This window comes from Rhea americana, unplaced genomic scaffold (assembly GCF_003343005.1).
Source record: "Rhea americana isolate MKP2758 unplaced genomic scaffold, rheAme1 scaffold_538, whole genome shotgun sequence".
Lineage (NCBI taxonomy): Eukaryota > Metazoa > Chordata > Aves > Rheiformes > Rheidae > Rhea > Rhea americana.
The window spans coordinates 2,205-21,898 of NW_028186688.1; the positions used below are offsets into that span (position 1 = coordinate 2,205).

The 19,694-nt window shown below is 42.4% G+C and overlaps 1 protein-coding gene across 2 annotated transcripts; it reads right to left on the reverse strand.

Moving 5' to 3' along the window:
• Positions 1-539: 539 nt before the first annotated feature.
• Positions 540-19,287, reverse strand: SUGP1 (SURP and G-patch domain containing 1). Of its 2 annotated transcripts, XM_085318466.1 has the most exons (14): positions 19,203-19,287; positions 18,750-18,921; positions 18,037-18,140; positions 17,356-17,583; positions 15,847-15,970; positions 15,143-15,246; positions 13,281-13,404; positions 10,224-10,681; positions 5,284-5,390; positions 4,454-4,631; positions 4,062-4,168; positions 3,044-3,189; positions 1,440-1,569; positions 540-914 (listed from the first exon to the last, which is right to left on the reverse strand). In XM_085318466.1, exons 1-14 carry the CDS (start codon positions 19,225-19,227, stop codon positions 888-890), a joined length of 2,034 nt encoding a protein of 677 aa, XP_085174592.1. In that variant the 5' UTR covers positions 19,228-19,287; the 3' UTR covers positions 540-887. The 2 variants fall into 2 exon arrangements, with proteins under 2 accessions (XP_085174592.1, XP_085174593.1); XM_085318467.1 differs by lacking the exons at positions 540-914; positions 1,440-1,569; positions 3,044-3,189 and adding an exon at positions 2,492-2,999.
• Between the last annotated feature and the right edge of the window lie 407 nt (positions 19,288-19,694).

Genomic DNA, 19,694 nt, shown 5'->3' on the forward strand with positions numbered 1-19,694 from the left:
CACTTTTCCCAATGATTCAGTGATTAAAAAAAAAAATTAACGAACAAATGAGTTTTATTTTATTTACAGACTCAATGAAGAAAACTTATAGTTGCAGAGGTGTTTTAATATGACAACATAGTCCAAACTGCCTTTGATAATCTGCGTTCGAAGGCTTGGTTCTTCATCACCCACATCCACGGAAAGCGTTAGCAACTCTYGTTTTTCTAGGAAGCTGTGGGTGAACTTAGTGTTCAAGAAAGCAAGAGGCTGTTGCCTCTGAAGTTGAATGAGCTTCCCCTGGGTACCTCAGTCCTTGCAGCCACGCTCCAATCCACACCTTGACTTCCACAGGTCAGAGGTATAACAACTAGGCACTGGTTTTGCAATGTCAGCTGGAGGTCAGACTCGAGACTTCTGACTTCATGACACCATCAGAACCCAGTTCTTCAAGGAATAAAGACGAAACAATAGCCCCAGAAGTCAGGTTGAATAAAAAACAAAGACAGGGCAGCAGAAGCTGCCTATCTGAACAGATGGATCTGTCATTATGCAAAAGCATTCCTTGATAAGTAACATGGCACTGAGCTATAACGAACAGAGTCCCTGAACTATTCCTATTGGTATCTTTGGTGCTACCCTTCCACTCAGCAGGACACCGAATAAAAATCTCCATTGTCACCTGCTCCTTTTTTCTTTTCTGAATACCATCCAGGCTGTGTTACAACACAGTTGTCATGACACTCAAGTGTGCTGTGAGTGGGCTGGCAGGCCTTTCTTCTGGGTGAAGGATGGTACTGTGAATTCAGTAAGTTTTACAATATTAGTAAATAAGAGAATGATAATGCAATTTCATAACATTTCACAGTAAAATTACAACTGGAAAATACGCTGTCCCAAAAATGCTATCAGTAGTAAGGTCGTCGTGGATTGTTCTGTGGGGGAAAAAACAAGAAAAAAAGTTAGTCAAAATTGCTATCTTCACAGAACAAYGAGCATTTCAGCTTAATAACTGACAGCACCACTGAAACGCAACATTTCTGACAGTGAAATCTGAGATTTCCTATCAAAAATTATAAATGTAGCTTCCCAGGCCTGTTGGCATGCTGAACATAACACCGGCTATTGCAAACCTTTTGCAATTAGGAAAGTGATTATTCAAAAAAAAAAAAAAGCTAGGATTCAAGGATAACCCATCAGCTTCCTTTGCAGGTAGTGTTTTTACTTGGTAAGTACCACATCAATCTTAAAGCATAAGCTTTCCTAAAAAAGCATAGCAAGGAAAACTGAGTACCCAAGGATGTTTTGGTAATGAAGATTTGATTCAATATGAAAACAATATTRAAGAGAAACTTTCAGGGCATTTGCTTTCTTGGCTAAGCACCAGAAACACTCCCATTCCTAGTAAGGATATGCACAGAAGCGTCAGTGAATTTAGTCTGGTTTAGGGACCACCATACCAATGGATTTGGTCGGAACCGGTAGGCCAGCATCATTCTTTTACGGAATGCCTCATACTCATCATCCTCCTTGGTTAGCTCGGCTGGACGATCAATGCCAAAACCAGCTCCATCCACAGCAGTRGTTCCCCTGTTTGAAAAGGGGGAACAAAGCCTCCTCAGTAAACAAGAGTGACAGATCAACTTCCTGTTCACCAGAAATACCTGCTGCCTCCTGCATCCAGAGCTCAGAGAACAAGAACCGGGGAGCACTGGACATCACCATCACATGGACCGCATTGCATCAGGAGAGACAGCTGATAGTGAGCGACTTATTGCAGTTGYCACGTTTCTACCTTGCCCTTCCAAAACAATGACACTCGCTACTGTTAGATAGAAGTAATAGTGTCAACATATATTTGCTTAACCTTCTARCTCTGGTACAGGAATACAGCCTATGCTTTGAATGCCTCCCTGCTGAACCATGTTCTGACTGTTGGATTAACCTTTGGCAACCAAAGGCACTGATTTGTATCTCGCTGATTGGAGACAGACAGAATGTAAAACGAAGTGCCTCCTCCCATGCCTTCACTCCAGAATAGTCCAGAAGTGGAAACACTTGTTTTCTGTGTGCATTAGACACCTTAGAACATCAGAGATGTTTGAACCCTAGCAAATCACAACCCTTGYTCAATCCTGTAATGGGCAAGAACTGCCTTCCTTCTACTGTTTGCAAGCTTCACTTTTTTGATCACAGCAATCTTTTATCACAGGTCTTATTTGAGCAAATAAGCATATTAGCAGAGAAATCTTCACAAGAAAGCAGAAAAGTGCTTTATAGAAATACCCTGTATTGTGCAGTAAACAAACAATTGCTTTACATAAAAGGATCTAATGCTAAAAACAATTCAGAGTTACTTCCTATCACCAATACTTGGTTTTGAAGTTCAGCATATGCTAACAACAGATGATCCATCTAAAAAAATGCTAATCTATTTTTGGATGGAACTCACATACATAAAATTTTATTATATGCAAAATGTGATCAAATCAGAAAACTTCTGTATAACAGACTGATGTCAGAAGAGTTGCATGATCACAGTCAGAGCTCTTAAATATGGGGTAAAATATCTTTCAAACAAGTCTTGCAATATCATATACCAGTAAATGCCTTTCCATACACAGTACACCAGGAACTAATGAGCAGGCATTAAGAGCACTCCAGCTGCAAAAGGTCTGTTCTTCAATATTTAAATAAATCTGTCACTTTAAAGGCACAACTTAATGCTCACATTCCCTGTGTCAGACAAGTATCACCTCCGTCTTACAGATGGTGAAAGTGAGGCACAGAAGGCACCTCTCAGAAGAATATACCATGCAAATTGAAAGTAGAACCAAAATACTCTTGGCTCAGATCATACCTGCCTGAAGTAAAGTAACAAACCTGATTCTTTTGGGGAGTAGGGGGAGGGAACAAATAAATGATTTTTCTCCTTTGCTGTAAAGATTGTATATTCTGTTCAAGTGATGAATTGCAGTCACATTCATTGCAGTTCTTTCCAAGGAGCATCAATTATTGGCCTAAGAGAAAAGGAACAGATCAATAGTGGAAGAACTCTGCTTACTTGCTGACTGGATTTTTAATCCCCTGTCCATCCAAGCCAAGTCCCTCGCCTTCCTTCCAGCCCATCTTCATCAGCATTTGATAACCTATATTTTCCACGGTCAGTTTGAACTCTTTATATTCAGAATAATCTGGCTCACGGCCTTCCTGCACAGAGACAAAAGGCAGTGTTGATTAATTTGCATATGTATATATACATGTATCTCTGTGGATCAGAGAAGGGGGAGGAAGAAAAAAAAAATCAACTTAAGCTGCTGGAAGTGGCTGGATGGTCTGGCAAAGAGTTAATAACTAGCATGACTTCTTGGGATTCCATTTCTGCTCCACCACAGAGAAGAAAACAGGTAAGTGATAAAGCACTGCACAGCCAAACAAGCTTTATAACATAATCTGCAAGCAGCAGCAAATGCTACCATGAGATTAAGCTGAGAAATATTCAGCTCTGAATTTAAAGTTGCTCAAGCTTCAGATACAGTTCTTATTTAAACCAAGATCTCCAGGGAACCTCAGACCCCATGCTGGTAACAAGAAAACATTATCAGGGATGCCAGCATCAAGAAATTCTACAGTTTATGAAGAGTTGGCAGGTATGAAGAGCTTTGTATAAGCTTTTTGTAGGCTTTATATTTTACTGCAACTGTCTGGACAAAAATTCAAATTTTCCTTGCTTGGCAGCAACAACCACTTATCCTAAACCACAACAGCAAACACATGGCAGGCAGTTTGAGAGGTTTGTCTATAATTTCAACCAACCCTCCTCTCCCCCCCAAATCCTGTCCCAATAGTCTGTTCTCTAATTTGCTACAGCTCTTTCTCTGCAAAGAGCAGAAAACTAACTCTTTACTTCCTACAGAGGAGGTAACAGAGCTACCACCATCAGGACATCCAGAAGCAGCTCAAAGCTCCAAGGTAAACAACTACTGTGGAAGGGGCTGAATATGCTTGAGGTCTTTTCCTCATGGCTACTGAGCAAGTCTGAAGCACTGCCACTGTGTTCTAAGAAATCTCCRCTATTTCACCTTCAATGCCTTGAAAGTCTCCATGAATTTCTCCAGCTCATCAGGTGGAAGAAAGTCTCCGATGAAATGTTTCCCTCTGCCCATCTGGGTCAGCTGCTCAGCCCACTCTGCCCAAGACATGGAGGAGAGAAAACAGCAATACTGCAATGTTCTTCAACTTGAGATTTCAGAGGGCTTTGTGAGGTATAAAGCCTCACAGGAATGGGTGGGTATTAGAAAGAAAAAAAAAAAGAAAGAAAAAAAAGGAAAAAAAAACAGAGGGAAACGAGGCATAGACCAATGAAAAGGTGACTGTGACTCCACCGTGACAACACGATCTCAGATGCCTCCTTCTGGAGGCCTCTGTGCAACAGCAGAGTAAGTGAGAGTTTGTGTGGCAGGTCTCCACACACCTCGCGTCTTGTCCATCTCCATGCGTCGAAGCTGATGCTCCCATGTCCCCAGTTCACTGTCTACCTCTTCATCGCTGTCATAGCCATGCTGGTGCTGCTGAATTGCCTTTTCCCACATCATCTGCATCTCCTGCATGGCTCGCTTGTGTTTCATGATCATATCATACATCTGCTGCATCTAAGGGAAGAGAAGCAACGGCCCACTCAGACAGCCAGTTTATAGGCAGCAGGGTCTGCCACAGAGGCCTGTAGAATTCTCCAGCACAGCCCACACCTTCCTTAACCTGTACTCTGTATTGCAGGTACGACAACACAAATCCCCACAGGCAGTGCTGTTGCTTGGTCTGATCAGCTCTCCTCTCAGATTAAACAGGAGTATTATGCACCAGTTCCTCCAAGAGGCATCTTGAGATTGACACTGAGGACAGCTGCCAACTGATCATTCTCACATACTTTAAAACTGCCCGTGTCCCAGCAAAAGCCAATTCTGCTCTTTCTACCAAAGCTTGCATATAGCCACCCACTTTCTCCCTGCTTCTAAAGCAGCACATAAACAGCTGCAGATGTGACACAACACACCTTATAGACTTTAGGATTTAGTATGGTAGGACAGCAATTGGCTGGCTTAATTCATATCCCCCGAAGTCCTGTAAGATATTTCTGCTGACTGCAGCATCACATGATTGTTAGGCATTCAGCACAAATCCTAGAGATTTATTTGTTGGGCCACAGGGAAAATTTCTTTGCTATCTCCTCTATTTTTCCATATAACTCAGCCATGCTGCACTGCTAGTATACATAYGAACTTGGAAATCAGTTCAGGACATTACCTCCTGCTGCTCCTTCAGCTGCTTCTTCTGGGCTTCTGAGAGCTCCGTCACACCCACTAAACCAACTGGTTTCCCTTTTTCATAACCAAGACCCTTGAGGTCCTGAACTGAAATAAGCACATGTTAAAAATTTTTCAAAGATSTGAGACACCTGCTGACATCAGAGATTGACACTTTAGTTATGGTTATATCTCAAGATCCCCTCAAAGTTTCACATTCATTTCATAGGTCCAGCATTAAGACAGTTAACTGAAAAAACAGYGATCTGGTAGAATTTAGGGAATCACAGGAACAGGAAAGCCACCAGGGCTCACTGCTCCTGCCGTTAGCTCAGAGCATTCCCTTATTCTGGTTCAAGGTTCTGCTTACATGCTGTTAGTGGATTCACAACTTATGTCTCACATCCTATGAGGTCAGGCTGCATGACAATCTGCTATACCCATCATCCATGCTTACAAACCATTTCTCCTTTCATCTTAATTCTCCTCACGAGGCCTCCTTATGGACCCCTAGTCATTGCAAAGACTGATACTTAATTATTCAGAATCAAGTCAGAACCTTATCTGAGCCTGTCAGCATATTGTCCAATCTGTGCACGTAAGCGTATGCTGATTACTATATAAACAGCAACTTCATTCAAAATGAAAAGCAAATGACCATATTAAAATAAAGACATGAGYATTATGCTTCTTTGAAAGTTATCATTCCCCAAGGAGATTTTAGTTTCTGGTCTACAGACTCAAGAACAACATTGCCAGGGATGTTGAGTCCTCCTTTCAAAGAGGGAGAATTTTAAGTCTCAGCTTGAGAATCCTATTGATGTATCTGTCTTTTCCTGCAGAGGCAGATTTGGAAGCTCCTGCTTTGGAATGATGTTGCTGCTGTATCAGATAAGGCTTGAAATTAAGATTACCTGGGTAGGGAACCTGCTGGTTTAAAGTGATGGCATTTTGCATTCAGGGGTCAAGTTAAAAAAACAAAACAAACCCTCCCCCCCCACACTCATTTTTAATTGATACACCATGAAAAAGAATAATAGGAACATTGCTGAAGCTGCAAAAAAAGAGATTTATAATGAAGAACGCCTTGCAAATCTGTATCTGTTAGATATCTATCTAGCAGSATGACAGTTCCCCTCTAAAGCACCTCATAGTTAGCATCCCAACAATTAAATATTTAAGGGATTAGAAGAAGACACAAAACCGCACTTGAAATTGTATTGCATTTTTCAATACAAAGAAAAGGATTTCTTTCTAATGACTGCAAAAGCCTCAGTTTGAATTTAAGTCCAGGCTACAGCTAAATGATGCTTCATTAATTATTCATTATCTATTAATTATGAAGCCCAATAATAACAGGATCATTGTTCATGACACCAAACGTCTATGCAGCATGCTAATTAGGCCTCAGGGGTTGTCTTCTCCCTTAGTCTTATTCTCCCTCRGGGCAATTGATCTGAGCACTCATATCTCCCCTCCTTTCCAACATGCTTTTGGYCAAGCATGTTATGATTGGAGAGCGGCTTCCTTAAACTCTGGCCTCCTAAGGAGAACATAAAACGGTGCATCATCCCTCCCTCACACAGCTAAAGCCTCAGCACGTTCACACCAGCACCAGGAGTCAGCTCTGCAGGAAGAGTTATGTAAAACACTGCAAGAGGTTTTCTGAGAGAAGCGAAGCAATAAGCAGCATTACACCAGGCCTGGTGCTAGGAAATGCACTTCAGCTCCCAAGAAATAACAGCAAATAGAAAAATAAATCTATCCATTATTGATAAAAAGCCTGATTCCTGTCTCACAAAGAGCARTGAGATTTGGAGATAGCATTAATAAACATGCTAGAGGTATTTCACGTAAAACTTGCAGCAAATAATCTCGTCCCAAAAGTTATGTGAGATGGGGGCACTTGAGCACTAGCCCTAGCTACAGATTCATCTCCTTTCTCCAGGCATGGGAAAGCTTTCTTTGAATGCACTGAGGAAGACTCTTTGCCCTTCACAGAGGTCAGCAGCTCTTTGGCTTAGTTCTGAATTGCATAAACACGCAGGCTAAGAGCCAGGCATGGTTCAAGAGGCCCCACTAACTGGTGGCTTGCCAGCATATATAACAACCTTAAAGGAGAGAGGTAAGGCTGTGGCATCATTTTTTACATTTGAGAAAATATAAGCCACTGCTCCTTCTTGCGCTGAAACTACATTTGGCTTGTCTGACTCGTATGGTACCTGCAGACATTATAATTAGAAAATGTTGAAACRATCACTGCAGAAATTTAGCTCTAGTGGGTGTTTTGTAGTCTTGGCCAAACATACAAAAGTACATCCAGGAAAAGCTGACAGAAAGAGCAAAGCTCCACCTCAAGTCACATCTAAAGTTAGAAAAGTCTATTCACAAGTAACACTAGTCAATGTATTTACATAAAAATGGATAATAAGATTTAAGTTCATTACAGTAAGGTAGYACCAGGAAAACACTATGCAAAAGATAAGGATTTGCTTCTCAGTCTCATGTTCAGTAGGCCTAGGAAAAAGAGCTGTTGTTTYGCGATATATATTTTTTTCTTGAATGACATCAGCTTTGCTTACAGGGTTAATGGTGCAGTCTATCTGCAGCATTGGCAGAAGAATATTTGAAGGTTTATCCCTTACCCACATGCCTAAAGAAGAGCTTCTTACAACAGGAGTGAATGTCCCCTAAGGACAACAGGAGAAATTACAGTACAGAAAAGTCTGATTTTTTGCTTTATAGTCTGAAAACCATATTCAATCAAAACAAATCAGACCCAACTCAAGTATTAAGTCTCAAAATATTTTAATGATATCCCTTAATTTTCCATTAGTCCATGAAATTCACTATCATAATATCCCTGTTCTATTTAACTTTTCAGACAACATCAATAAATTTAAGAGTCTTGTTTATGTCCTAAAGGGCTACTCTTTCTCCTCTGTATGATACTGATTTATTACTATGAGTAGACAGGAGAAGAATGAGAACAGTCCTCCACTAAATCCCCAAAATTTSCTAAGAATATAGGGCTAAGACACAGACATTTAGGAACCAAAGCACAATGTTCAACTCTAACCTTCCACAGGACCAGTGGTGTAATTTAGCATTCTGTTCACCTGTCAGGTTGAAGATGTTAGTTCTAAAAAGGGATTAGTTGATCTGAACCAATGAAATAAACCTTCTCCCTGCAGAGTATTAACAGCGCATTAATGGTTGATTTGTTATGCCTGGCAAATTGTTTGCTGTCCTTTTCTTCTACTTGACACAAAGCCCTGTAGAAAGTGAGCACGAACACAGCTAGCATGTCCCTGTCTAATTAAGGGGAGGCTAAAAGGAAGCACCAGGGGAGATTTTCAGCAGGAAGCATGCTGGAATGAGCACATGGATAGCCTTGCAACCCCCCACTGCAGCAGGGGGCATTAAGATGAAATTCTATACTTGTTTTGATAGTGCCTGCCCTGCTTCAGCATCTAAGCTTCATCTCTGTCTGCAAAGAGGGAAAGAAAAAAGAAAAACCCTCTAGATATACAAAATGAGGGAAGACCTTTGCATCTGATTTCTGGCTTACTAGGAGCAGCAGTTCAGGGTCAAACAGATGGGGCATCCAGGTTGGCATACTGTCTTGTACATACAAGCGAGATGTATGGACAAGACTTCTATATATAAAGGGTATGATCAGTAAATAGAGCTTCAAAACTACMCAGAAACTTCTCCTCACCTACATTTGAAGTGCTGCATGAGGAGACGGTCCTTCCTTCCTTTCTGACCTCTGCAGCAATCAGATGCCAGAGCATATACAGACAACCATACATCTTATCCAAGCTTAACAAAGCTATCAATGTTTGAGCAATTATCTCCTCTAAAATCCAAGCAGAGCCRAAGACCCACTGACTTGGAGCAAAATATTCTACAGGCTGACCATATGTTGAGAATTATCTGTGATCTCATCCTGCAGCTCAGAAAATTATACCTTGTTTTATATTACTCATCCCACTTCTGTTCTGCTACTGCTTTTTGAAAGAAGTCTTTACTGAGACAGGTATTTATTACTTCTCCAGTGACTCTAGCCTCATATCATGAATTCTCTCAGCATGCCAACACCAACTAGCTTCTCTTGTGACTTTTCTTTCTCTCTTTCACATCCTTTCCCTATACCACACTAACTGGGCAAAGGATTCAAATATGCCCTGTTAAATGCCTGCACTCACCTGTTGTCACTGGATGACTCAGTTTTTGTATGCATCTGTCTACCTGATTACCTATATGCACATGCACTGATAGGCCACAAGAGTTCAACCTCCACTGGAAATACCTAGAATGGAAGAATTATCTTCCTATACTCAAACTGAGCCGCATCCCCTGGGTGAACTTGGCAGATGAAGTCATAGGGGCATCAGCCTCAACACTGGATGAGCACTATGAACCCTGACCATAATCAAATGAATTGAAATGGGTGAAAATTTGAACGGGAAGTTACACTTGTGTCCCCCCAGCACCTAGGGAACAACTACTCCTATTTAGCCTTCTGATCAGTAAAAATAAAATGGAAACACTGCCCAGGGATTTTAATCTACCAAGGGGAATGAGCACAGKCAGCCTTTGATATTTATTTTCTGACAGTCCCTTCCTGAAGTGAAATAGCTCTAAATAGCATACAGGCTGAGGCTCTAATGAGCTATAGCCCAGCAGGGTTTTAGAGATAGCTGAAGAACGATAAGATCCAGTCCCTGGTGTCAGCAAGATAAAGTGGTTTATCTGSGTTTCCACACAGGGAGAGTTAGCTGCTAGACTGGGCTTAAAGATAGGGGGCTGGTGACCGAGGAGATTACAAGAAGAGATAGACTTACTGGGTTTCTGGTTTACACAGCCAGCTGGGCCAAGGCAGAACTCATTCCCAAAGAAAAAATAGCTATCAACATACTATACAAGCCCACTAACCTGAAAGTGGGGAAGGAGAAGAATCCAACTGCTGCTGAACAAGCTGTGGGAGAGGCAATTCAACCTTGTCCTCCTCTGGCCCCCACCTGCTCTTCCGCTTCTTTTTAGTAGTGCCTGTGGCAGTAGCTGTTGCAGTAGCAGCAGCTGTAGCTGTTGTCGCTTCTGCTGCTGCTGCTGTTGTTGTTGTTGCTGTTGTTGTTGTTGTATCAGTAGTTGTAGCTGTTTGATTAGATGGAGTCAAAGAGGATGATGGTGACTGTGAGGGCAAGGGTGAGGGCAAGGACGGTGGCAAGGACGATAAGCATGAYGGTGATGGTGACGCCTCTGGAATGGTCTTCCTTTTCAGACTGGATTCTAGATGCAAGGGGGCGCACACAGAGCTGGTTTTGGCCTTACGGAACTCCTCCAGTTTCTGCCGGTAATACTTGTAGCCTTTGCTGTTTGGCTCATATAAAAACCTAATGAAAAAAAAAGGTTTGTATGTAAGCCAAGTCATATCCAAGGGTTGACCTATACCACAAATTGTTCAGGGCTTTACTATAATTTGTGCTTGCAAAATCAGCCTTCCCACACACTTTCTTACTCTCCAGCACCATCCTGTGTATATGCCTGTGCAATGCAGGACTGTGCGTGCTTGTGCTAGGTAGACTGCAAGCACTTGGGATTAGGAAGCATATTTCCCATTCATAAGTGAACCACAAGTATTTATGGTGCCAAATAAACACACAGTACTAAAAAATATCACGATACATCCCTAGAAACGCAGTCCTCCCACAGAATACACATGCCTTCCAGAACATGTTTGGAAAGACTGCAAGGGTTCTATAACACATCAGGTTCCAGTTCACAGAAGTAAAACAAAAACAACCCCCCTATTCAGGTCTTACCAATGGAAATGCCAAACTACTGCCTGAAGAAACTGCTCCCATCCTCTACTCAACCCAGATGCTGAGACACTAGMAGCCTGTTTAATTTTGCCATGATTCCTCCTGCTGCTTCATACACAAAAAACATTGCTTCAGTTGCTATCCCTTCCAGAAATAAGGATCTCTGACCTTTTGGTTGAAATAAAACTCCTCAGTCTCTGTGGGAAGAACATGAGTGGTCCCCAGTCTAGCAGCTACATAAAATACACTCATGTTTGTTACAAATGTGTTATTCGGGGGGGGAGGGGTTCCCCCATCCCAATTTAGATATTTTAAGCAGAAACTTCCCCTCTTCATAACTCCTCTACAATCTTCCCTTTTTAGAAGATCAGTCTAATACTTGATACAATCTCTTATGTGAGAGCAGACATTCTCCCAAGGAGAACAGAAAAGGTCTGTTGCCCATTACATCTACTGCTGTTATGATCCCACACAACACACAGGAAAACACAAACTTCTCTCTGATGTATTTTAAAATTCACTAAATGTTGTCTTGTGCCCCTCAATTTGATTAACAGTACTAGCGAATTGCTTCAAGACTGAACACAGGGCAAAACTGGGCATTCCCTACGGGAAGTCTGATGAAATCCAAACACAGGAGATGGTGTTTAACTTGACTGCGCTCACATGGGACCAGGTGGGGCTTTAAGGAAATAATTTTTAAAGGAAAATAATGAAGCAGCTCAGATATTAGACAGATGTGCTAATAATATTCACAACACATGGGCACTGCCCCAGAGGGTCAGAAGGCTGCCAATAAAAATGCCAACATTTCAGCAACAAAATAAAGCTTGTGAGTCTCACTTCACTCCCAGAGAACACACCAAATTGTTTGTAAGGGCAGAAAAATGAAACATGCATGAGACCAAAGGGAGACATTAAACAGCTATCAGTGAACACTCAAAGAGAACAATTCATATCTGATAGGCTGAGAAAGATTTTTCCAAAGGAGGACCTAGCGGTAAAGGAGTGCTACCTGCAGGTTAGTGAAGATGCTGTGTAAAGAACAATCCAGGGAATTAATCAGACAGCGGCAGTGAGAATGACTGGTGGCTGGGGACCCACAGAAAAGAAAAAGGGGAAAAAAAAAGAACAGCTGCAGGAACAGTATAAAGATTAGAATTATACTAGTACATTGCAATAGAAAGGAGGGGAGAAGGAAAAAAATGTAAATTAATTTTAGGGAAAGCTGTCTTYGCAGGAGAAGTATCAGACAGCCTGTTTTAAAAACCACCACCATTTCACAATGCTTTGGGCCTGACTAGCCAAAAGGAGCATCTTACAGTAAAGAACAAACAGAACGGTAGCTCTACCGCTTTGCAAAAGCRGTTCTGTGGAGTGAACAATATTCCTGTAACAAATCAGGATCTGCTATGAATAATGAACAACAATATATTTGGATGCTAAATAGATGCWCATAAGAGCGCCCCTGAACCTGTTCTGAGCTCATACAGACTTTCAGGCAGGACTTGTGCTTAAGACAGCAAAAACAAATAGACAAAAACAGATTAAAAGAAGAAAAGGTAATGCATAGGTAACAAATTGATCAGCTGATCGCAGGACAGGCCTCCAGTTTCACAATTTCTAGTACAAGTTTAAGTAAGCATRTATTCATTCTTTGTAAATAAACAGGAAAGCCTGTAGCAGGATGATGAAGAAAGGRTAACAATATCAGGAAGAACCCTTTATGTGATAAGCAGCATAAAAATGTAGAAGAGAGGGACATCAAGACAGGCAGATGAAATTTCAAAGAAACTGGGAGAGTTGCACAAGCAAAGAATATAATCCAAAAGAACCCAGCTACAAACACTCAGAGCAGATGCTTGCAAGTTAGTTCAAGCAGGGTTAACTACAGATTTCTTTGTTCTCTTCCTAGTYTTGACACTGATTCTCTTTGTGGTTCTGGACAAATTGCTTTCTCTCCTTGTGCCTTGGTTCAAATTGTGAAGCTTAATTAATGTTTGTAGCTATTTTAGAAACAGCTTGGAAATGCAAGAGTATCAGTACTACAATTGCACTGTAACAACTTCAGATTTACAAGTTTGTCTATTATTTTCCTTAAAAARCCCAGCCAAGCTCTCCGTCCCTCCTTCCTTCCCTCAGTACACTTTGCTGCAGGTTTATTCCTTACCTGAAAGCGTGGTTCTCTCGGTTGTTCTGCAAGGCAATAGCTTCCACCTCAGGACCCCCATCTGCTATGAACCTGGCCAGTTTCTCAGCAAAGTTCTTTGTCTCTTCATCCTCTGGGGGTGAAACTTTAAGCAGGCTGTCAGTACTGGGCCCAACTCACACAAGCAACTGTCAAAGCCTATCTGTTCTAAGAACCCCAAGAGCAGAATAAGGGCAAAAGGTCGAGTTTATTTTTTAGAAACATTACACAAAAACAGTCAAAGAGTTTATAATCTAAGACACGATATTGCATAAAGTGGTACAGCAACTTTGTAACCAGAGAAGAACCCATTCACACATCAAATTTCCTCTATGCAAGGAGGCAGATGAGAACAGATTAGCCAACAAACCAGCTTTTGTCTTCAAGGACGGACATTTGTTTCTACTGCAGAGGAAGTCTGTTTCTTCCTCTTGTGTCGGGCCATTTTCCATATCATTACACCTCAGTACTCTGAATCATCTCTAGTTTAAAGTATTTGCTACTTAAGTTAACAGAGGCAAAATGCAAGGTCCTAGAAAAAGTGGAAAACTAATAACGCATAGTAATCCCACTTGTACCTACTGTCACACTATGCATCTCCGCATAGTAATCCCACTTGTACCTACTGTCACACTATGCATCTCCTCACCATTTTAAGGGAGGGTTGTAGGATAGAAGAGACTTTCCATGGAATAGTCCCAATCCTCACCAGGAAGAGGTGGTTATTGCAGCCTTAGTCCAAAGGCACAGAGACGGCTCAGATCATTAATATTTCAAGCATAGTTGATGTTTTTAAGGAGCCAGGCAAATACATTATTTAGCCAAGACAGCCTTATATGACATTTGCTACCTGCACAGTACCAGTGCCAGTACTCCAGTGTCCTGGCACAGGACCAGGAGGCAGAAGACATGATTATAAGCCATGGACAAGTCATAACYTTTCCTTGCTTCAATATTCCACACCTGTAAAGTATGGATAATCCTGCTTAGCTTCCAAGCTGTTGTTACAGTTAGTTGATACTGGTAACAAGCTCTTTCAGCCTACAGCCTATTAAATCATGATTTGTTTGAGCTGTTAAATCATCAGCATGACAGCTAAATTGCATTAATGCTCCTTTTCACAGAAAAGGAATCTGACACAGAGAGGCTAAAACATTTGCCAGGGCCACACAACAGGCCTATAGCAGAGGCTGGACTAGAAGTGACTGGCTCGCATATCACACCTCACTCACTAAACCCCCTGTGTTCTAATGCAGTTAATCAGGTTCTGCATCCACAATTCCTATTTGTTGGCAAATCATCCACTTTTGCTGTTTCTCCACCTGAAACCACAGCCCCCTATTTGCAAGGATTTATGTCCCAAACAGAAGATAAAAGCTTCAGATAAAGCAACAGCAGCAGAAACAGGGTTGTTCAATGAAGAAATTGTTTTCATTGATAACAAATCAAATAAGAACATCTGCAAAAAAGCGCTTTTACTCAATGTATTTTCAGGACTGAAATATATTTTTCCGGAACACAGACAATGGAAAATCATTCTCCTTTTAGTTCACTTTGTTAAGGACTTTGGAGAGTACCAGAGAAACCTCTTTCATGAGCCTGTATATAGAGTACGACATAGTATGCTGCAGGTGTGGGAAGTAATCATTTTGGCACAAGGGTTTGATGTCACTCCTTCCATTTGTGACTTTTKGAAGTTTTATTTACAGGTAGTAGACTGACAGCCAAATATCTACCTCAACTGTTTCTGAAACAGACYTAGCAGGCAGTTACAGAGAGAGTGAAGAAGGCACAGGCAGCTTCTCTAATTCATAGACTATTCTCCACATTCCAGTCTTAATTACCTTTCTCAGAAGAGGAGGCCTGAGAACTTTGATTCTCTTTTCTTATCTCTGCCACTTTCTTTCTGTAGTAAAGGAATTCTCTGCTGTTCTTATCATGTAAAAACCTAAGGATGAGGGTTGGGGGAATGAAGGAAAAAGGACAGGAAATATGCATCAGCTACACATAAACATTGATACTCTGAGATGTAAATAGCTCAAAAGACTAAATAAAAATAAGATAAATTACTCAGAATGTACTTAAAATTTGAATTATAAAAATCTTTAGCATATATAAATGCACTTAGCTGTAATCTGTCTCATATCCAAATGTTTCATGCCCTTTGACTGAGGAGAAAAAGTRTATCAGTCTCTCCTTTTCATATAAGAGAGAATCGCATGTCCACAGCCATACAGCATATCAATGGCAGAGGAGACAGAACAGCCTGGAGATCCAGTTCAGTATTCTCAAATGCTAGATGATGCTAGATACACGGCCAGATCTCCAAGTTCTATTCCTAATCCTGATCCATATCCTCGGCAACATCAGTGTCGCTTTCTGTCTCAGTTTCCCCAACTTTAAGATAATTATTCACACCAGATCTCAAATTCACTGAAGGATAATTAAACCAAAACCATCCTAAGATCTGCRCATACAAAGCTAATACTTTTCTCCAACAAAGAGACAGTGTGCTGCTTTGAAAGACAAGAATTATTACTACACTTACGAAAAAGCTGGGTTATCCTTGTAATCTTCCATAGCGACTTTCTCTAATTCTGGTCCCCCTTCAGCCACGAACCTAGCCAGCTTTTCCACCACYTGTCGGGTCTCCGCATCCTCTGGGGGTAAAACTTTAAGCAGGCTGTCAGTACTGGGGTTCAACTCACACACCAAACAGGCAACAGGTACATTACTTCTAAGAACCATAGAGGCAGACAAAAGTAGAACGGGGATGGGAAGAAAGAGGATGAAATGGGGGATCCAGTCTTACACAGCTGTACAAAATTACAATTCCTCAGTTACCATCAGTCTCTGCACTCCCCTTCTAGAAACTAAATGTTCTGACTAGATTTTTCCCCACCTGGAAAAGCCTAAGATTTGGATCACCAAAGCTTAGAGTACAACTTCGATTTGCCACACAATTTGCTTCTGACAATTCTACTCCACACAAAACACATGAAGAGGAGGGAACAGGAATTTGGATTGTTGTTTTTTTTTTTTTTTTTAATAACCACATTACTCATGAAATATTAGATTCCAGGTCCTAAGACATCGTTCTGTATCTAGACACCAGAGACAGCTGGTGTAGCTGGAGCACACGGCTCTTCCTCCTGCCACCTGCCCTACCTCAACCCTCACTTTGTGCTCTCTTCTCATCTCTGGGATTTGCTCCATCTCCGAGAAGCTGCACTTTGTCTTTTTGTGCCAAGAAAGGAACCCACTAACACTGACCATGACTGCAGATCTGATGTAGGACACCTTCAATAGGAACGAAACAGACAGTTGTCTGGACAACAATGTTTTGGACAAGGTGCTGAACAAAAAGCACACAGGAGCAGAGATGTCCACACTGACCTAGAATAAATTTGAACCATGGACCTGTAAATTAAGGATCCACAGTCTCTTTGTTCTCTGCAGCCAAAGGCTATATTGCAGTGCATTTCACATTTACATTCAGGCTTGCTAAGATTATGCTTTTATAAATTCCCATTAGAAATAGTTAGACATCTTTTTCTTAAGCAAATAATGAAAAGAACTACGACACAAGGTTTAGTAAGACTTAATAAGCAACTCCAATCTAATTTTATAATTGATACCTTGTATCTGATTAAGGCAAACAAGAAAAATTTAGATCTTCAAGTAAATATGCCTTCTGGCTTCCTAGTCTATCATATTCAGGGAAACATGGTTAGTTAAATGTTGCAATATTTTTCGTTGCTTTTCTATCTCTTTTAAAGCAGTCAGAACCTCTAAGGTGAGATTTTTACAATAAAACTTTGGAAATAGGAGGAGTCCACTAGCATTAATGGTGTAATTTATACTTCATGATGCAAAAGCCTGCACACAGGGAATGCGCTAGGAATATCAGTTCAGGCATAAGATCCCCTCCTTCCCCTTCCCCCACAAAAATTCAATTGCTAATAGTAAAGCACTGAGGGAGCCCTGTTCCCACACCCAACCCCTATACCAGGGTAAGTAAGCCTGTACAAACAGTATAGAACAAGATGTCATTTACCTTTAATTTCCAACCACTGCTCATAATCTTCCTCCTCATCTTCATCTGGTGACTGAAACACACTGAGGCGGTTAACGACCGGGGTCTGTTTGGAATGGGAGTAGTTCTTGACTTGGTGCAGCATGCTGCTCAGGACCTGACCAGGGCGCCTCCCAAAAAGCATAGGTTTCTTCCCAACATTTGATGYAGAAGTGTTTGCCGAGTTATTAGCAGAACTTGGGGGAGGTTCTTAGAAAAGAATGAGGGGAAAATAATTCCTGCACATCCTTACTGTTTTAATCTCAGAAGGTTACAAATAACAACAAGCAGAAATACAGCTGCAATAGGCAGTTATTTGAAGAGCAAGTTAAAGACACTGTCCAGTAAAGACCACATAACTAAGTGAAATTTTGTTATGATTAAATTTAATTTAAGATGATATTTCCAAGGTGAAATTCAGGCTAGACAACARATACTTGTTTTTATAGCACCTATTGATAAAAGTGCAAGCCTCCCTACCACATACCATCTTGAGGAAAGATTTCAATCCAAATTTAAATAGGATCATCACTGTTTCAGAATTTACTCATATTGGCAACAGCTCATAGCTAAGTTTCTAATGTGAACATACAGGGAGGCAGCTCATACAAGGCCAGTATCATCAAGAGAAGGCGGCCTCCGATCACTCAGAAGTTGACCTACCAGTACTTGACTTTTCCTTCTGCAGCTTGAGAAACTGCTGGAGGAAACTGCCATCATTAACAAACTTGTTGGAAACAGAGGCTTCATTTTCAGTACCTTCATCTCTAAACAGAAAAAAAAAAGCAGGTAATGGTATTCAACACCTTCCCCAGTCCCCTCAGATGCACTTATTTTGGACAGAAAACAAGATAAACGCCAGTGATTACTAATCTCTCTCACTTAATATATCTAGCTTTTGAAAGCACAAGAATCATTCAATTTACCCATGCTCTCCATCTGGCTTGTTTGCTACCAGACTGAAACAGGATTTCTACTTGCACTGTGATGCTACTATGCTTCTGAGAATTCTGGGTAAGCATTTAACCAGAGAACTGTGCTAACCCTTAGGAGCTTCTACAGTGACATGATTCTAAGAGAGATAACAAATAGGAAGAAGAGGAAAAACATAGTAGTACTGTGCTAAAAATATGATACTTATTAGCACACTGCTGTTATGACTAGGATCTGAAAAACTGCAAGCCTGGGTAGATCAATTAAACTAGAAGTATTCCAGTTTTGCCAAATCCAAAATGTAATTATTCAATTATCAACTTCAGCCTCCTCAGTGTTTGCCTCCAAGTACAAGACCTCTGCAATACTTGCACATCTAATTTCATTTGGCAAGTTTTCTGCCACTTTAGCTTAAACCTAAAAGCACCGTTATTCGCACATACTCTCCGAACAGAGGTAGCTGTTGTATGCTCAGATAGTTCTGCCTTGCTTGCTGCTCCAGCCTAGCCTCAATCTCTCTCTTTTTCTGCGCTATCAGCTCTTCTTGATGAAGGATGTTCACGTTCGTCTTTGCCGATTTAGGCTGCGCGACCCCAAACCACCTGCTGGTCTTCCCTAGGGGGGAAAAAAAAAGGTGGGAACAAAATCAGCGCCAGAGGCCACCACCCCGAGCGGACACAGCTCTCGCAGGGGGCCGTCGCCACGTCCCGGGGGGGGACCCTGTTCCCCACCCTCGGTCCGGGCGGGCCGGGCCTCCGCTGGTACCCACACGGCGGGCCGGGCGCGGCGCACCGCCTCCCCCTCCGCAGGCGGGAGCCGCTGAGCACCAGGCCAGGCCGGACACGGCGAGGCAGGGGCCGAGGGGGAAGGGGAAGGAGAGCCTAAGGCGGCCATACCCGGAGCATCCCTGGGGTTCTCCATTTTGGAGCTCCCGTTCCCACAGTGCACCGCGGCTCCGCGGGCGGGCGGGAAGGGAGGCGCGGAAGATCCACGCCGCAAAGGCTTCTGGGATCTGTAGTCCGGAGGCTCTGTCCGCCTCCCCCGCCCTGTCTCCGGTGACGAAGAGGTGGAGACGGGGATAGGACTCGCTTCCTGAGAGCTTTCSCCTAACGTCTTTACCCTCCCGGCCCCTCACACAGCCTGCGGAGGCAGGGACTACAATTCCCATGAGGCCGCGCGCGCGGAGTCTCGCCCCGGCCGGCACGTCTCGCGTTGCTTGGGGAGGGGGGGGAGGAGCGGCGTGACACCGTTTCCCATCAGCCCCTGCGCGCGCGCGTCGCGCGGGACGGTCCGCCCCGCCTCTCGCGGGAGGACGTCATCCCCCAGGCGCCCCCGCGCGGGCGGCGGCGCGGCGGACTCCATGTCCCGGCAGCCCTCGCGCGGCGCCC